This window comes from Gekko japonicus, unplaced genomic scaffold (genome assembly GCF_001447785.1).
Source record: "Gekko japonicus isolate JY-2015 unplaced genomic scaffold, Gekko_japonicus_V1.1 scaffold1014, whole genome shotgun sequence".
NCBI classification, from domain to species: Eukaryota; Metazoa; Chordata; class Lepidosauria; order Squamata; family Gekkonidae; genus Gekko; species Gekko japonicus.
In genome coordinates, this window is record NW_015164217.1 from 595,729 (window position 1) to 599,674 (window position 3,946).

General features: G+C 44.9%; 1 protein-coding gene across 1 annotated transcript in view; it reads right to left on the minus strand.

Moving 5' to 3' along the window:
• Nucleotides 1-3,470: 3,470 nt before the first annotated feature.
• RPS19 (ribosomal protein S19) overlaps nucleotides 3,471-3,946 on the minus strand; it is a 21,527-nt gene continuing 21,051 nt past the window's right edge. Inside the window, 1 exon segment of the mRNA XM_015408499.1 lies at nucleotides 3,471-3,540. Within this exon segment, the coding sequence (XP_015263985.1) occupies nucleotides 3,514-3,540 (27 nt within the window). The 3' untranslated portion in view covers nucleotides 3,471-3,513.

Genomic DNA, 3,946 nt, shown 5'->3' on the forward strand with positions numbered 1-3,946 from the left:
TGTCAGAAGAGGAGAGGGGGGGGGGGGAAATAAAAAAAAGCAAAAGACGCAATCATTCTTTTAATTTAAAAAAAGAATTCCCAATGTATTTCATTGCTCCCCTGATGGGAATCGGAGCTAGCCAGACATATATCGGATATTCTGGTAAGGCATTGGGCTGGAACCAGACTGAATGTTCTTGTTAGAGAACATGGATTCCGAATCTGCTTCTAGGCACGACTCCAGGTGCTGGTGTTGACCTTAAAGCCCTACATTGCTTGGGACCAGAAGACTTGAAGGACCATAGTCTATTATGAACCTACCTGAGCACAACGGTCATCTACTTCAGGTACCTCCCATGTGCTGAAATTACATGGGTGGCAAAATCAGGAGACTGAGTTCTCCGTTGTGACCTCAAAACTCTGGAACTCTCCCCCAGCAAAATTTGTCCATTCCCTCCTGTTGCCGTCTTCTGTCAGCAGGTGAAGACTTTTTGTTTGTTTTATCTGGCGTTCCCTCAGTGACCCTGTCTTCCTGTCCCGTTTTCATTCTCACATGAATTTCAGATTCGTTTTTTAATTCTTTTGACGATGAGTAATGATTTTACTCCTGCCAACCTAGCAGTTCGAAAGCAAGAAATTGCAAGTAGATAAATAGGTACCACTTCGGTGGGACGGTAACAGCGTTCCGTGCGCCTTGGTGTTTAGTCATGCCTAGCCACATGACCACAGAAATGGCTTCGGACAGCGCTGGCTCTTCGGCTTTGAAACAGAGATGAGCACCGCAACCCTAGTCAGACTCGACTGGCTTTCGAGCAAGGGAACCTTTACCTTAATGATTTTAACCTACCACCATCTCGGCAACTTTGATGAGGGCAGAAAGATGGAATATAAACTTTGTAAATAAATTTGTCTCCCACATCCCTGATCTCCATTAAAAAAAACCTGTTTAAAACACAAGAGCCTTTCTAAATCAGAACAGTGGTCAAGCAGTTCCTCTGGAGGTCCCAGAGGGCTTAGAGGCCTTCCCCCGTCTCCCATACCCCAGTGATCTACACAAAATATTGTTAAAAAGAACCTTTCTGGATCAGACCAGTGGTCCATCTAGTCCAGCATCCCATCTCCCACACTGGTCCACCAGTTCCTCTGGAGGTCCATCAACTGGACTTGGGGTTGAGGCCTTCCCCTTATGTTGCCTCCTGGCAATAGAATTCAGTTTAGACTGCCTCTGAATGTGGAGGTTCCCTTTGTTCACCATGGCCACTAGCCACTGACAGGCCTATCCTCCACGAATCTGTCTAATCCCCTTTTAAACGTCTACGCCTGTGGCCATTGCTACATCCTCCGACAGTAAACTCCACATTTTAATCATTTGCCACGTGAAGAGGTATTTCCTTTTGTCTGTCCTGAATCTACTGTTCATCAGCTTCATTGGATGCCCATTGAGTTCCAGTGTTTTGACAGAGGAAGAAACGTTCATGAGGGATAAGATACCCTGAGGAACCACATTGCGGGGCGGGAGTTAACAATGGGGAAGGGGATCAGAAATTGCCAGTTAAATCTGGATCCAATCCAGCTCACGAAGGAGCTGGTTCTAGTACAGCTGTTAGGGTTTTGTTTTGTTTGTAGCTTTTATAACTATTACACATTTTGGTCTAATATAAGCATACATGAGCAGGAGCAGCACCATACTCCGAAAACATCCAGAACATCGAACAGCAGCAGCTTTCTCCAAGTAGATGGACAATATGGACGCCAACTGATGGTACTCTTTCAGAAGCCACAACCAGGCTAGTAGTTCAAGGAGAGAGATGAGAGTTTCCGACGTGGCAGGCTGCTGGATCTGGCATAACAGAGACAAGTTTTGTACACAGTATCAGGTTATAACAATTTCTCCAAGCACACTGCATGGCAGCTTGAGATACTGCGCCCCCTCCATTTTCCCAGGAGGGGTGCAGATTCTTAATTGAGTTTGTAAAGTGCTGAGCTCCAGAGAGAGCCGAAGCGTACCTCGGAGTCAAACTGCAAGGAACACTCTGGGGTTTCGATACCATCATCAAAAGCCACCGTTAAGGCTGAGGTGGCAGTTTCTATTCCAAAACGCCATGTTTTAAATCATTCATAAACTTCAGGGGAAAAGCCCTTGAGACCAAGCCAGAGTCTTACAGTGTCTCCGACGTGGGAGTATATACATACTTTTCTAGAAGAGAAAAATCAATTTCAGGGCGGCATTAAAAACAAAGATGGGATGTAAGAAACAAGATAGTGTATGGTAATGTTTTTATGAAGATGTGTCAGAGAAACACAGCGGGGAAATAAAGAGCACCGAAAAACACACACCTCTCCCCCATTAGTTTTTTATTTCAAATCGAATGGTGCACCCACCTACAGCATCCTCCAAATTAACACCTGCCCCAGCCTCGATGAGTTATCTACTGCAGATCTTTGCCAGATTTAGTAGCTTGCAATTAAATAAGTGTACAGAAACACCATCGCAAGCAGGACAGAATTCAATTTAGTTGTTCCAGAACTCACGGAAACATCAACACCCTTTTTTTAAAGAAATGCCATACAAAGCTGGAGGAATACAAATAATAAAGTGGTTAAATGAGGGATCACCTCAAAGGGTCCTTCTACTCAAATGGTTTTATTTGTCAGCAGTGACTGATAGTATGCAATAGTAAAAACAAATTAGTTTTTTCCAGTAAGGGGGGGTGGGATGCAAGCAAAATTACCTTGCAAGGGGGAGAGAACACTGTAAAATTAAGGGCCTGTTTTGGCAAGCCAGCAGCTATTACCCCTACAGAGCAATCCCCCATCATATCTGAAACAGGGCTGTCGGCCAATTAAGTTGATTAACCTTCTTCTAATATCTCCAAAAGGTGCTTGTATCAAGATATTTCAGTAATATGCAAATGTAATTGATTAGGAGGCAGAAAATTAAAGAGATCTTTAAAAAGTTTAATAAAAGCTACCAGTCAAGACTAGAAGAAAAGGACATCTTTAACAATCTCTTTCCCGTTCCCGATTACAGAAACGCGTCAGAACCAAAACAGCCTTATTAAAAAAAAGCATGCCCTTAATAGCAGGCCAAGCCAATTAAAATCTGCCCTCACCAATTAAGATTGGTCCCCAACCAACTCATGCTTCAGTTCTTTAATATACTTATTAAAGCTTGCCGCTCTAATCTGCATGAACAATGCCTGAGTCACACTGAACAGGGATGCTTTTAAAGGGTATTAATTATACCCCACCAGTTGTGTACATTCTAGGCAGTCGCAGTTATCGCTAACGCAAGTAAGAACTAAAGTGAACTGGCGCAAAAATCATATCCTGAACTGTCAACTGCTAAAGAGTCTAGCCCTCATAGCCTCGACAGGCAAAGGAAAGTTCAGAAAGATGCGTCGGAAGTTATCAAGTACGACGAAAGAAACGGGGTCGAGAAACAAAAGGGCAAAAAGAGATCTTCCAGAACACACACGGACACACAGCGTCAGTAAATAAAGAACTTTTATTTTTTAAGCCAAAGCTGGTTTTAATGTTTCTTGCTTGCGGCCGCCACCTGGAAAACAAAAAGGAAGAAGATCAGCCTCAGACACACACAAGTCAGTCCTCATATGCACAATCACCCCGAATGATTTCCGTAGCAGGAATCGGGTTCCTAAGTACTCAGTCGTGCATTCTGTGGGGTTGCAGGCCAAGGCTGTAGGTCCTATGCGGGGGTCCAATTTGGCTGAAGCGCCTTTCCTTAGCCTCAAATGGAGAGGTGAGGGTTGAGCTTCACCCTAACCCATCTCCTCCACTCTAGCTATTCTCAGGGGTCATTTCCTGCGGGAGCACACAGGAGCGGAGCTCCGGCAGTAAGGAGCCCAGGGGGCGGGCACATGCAACAAGCCCCGCCCCCTACCCCCCCCAGCCCTCAGTCAGGCCATGAGGAGCAAGAAGCAGCCAGGTAAGTTGCAGAGCCC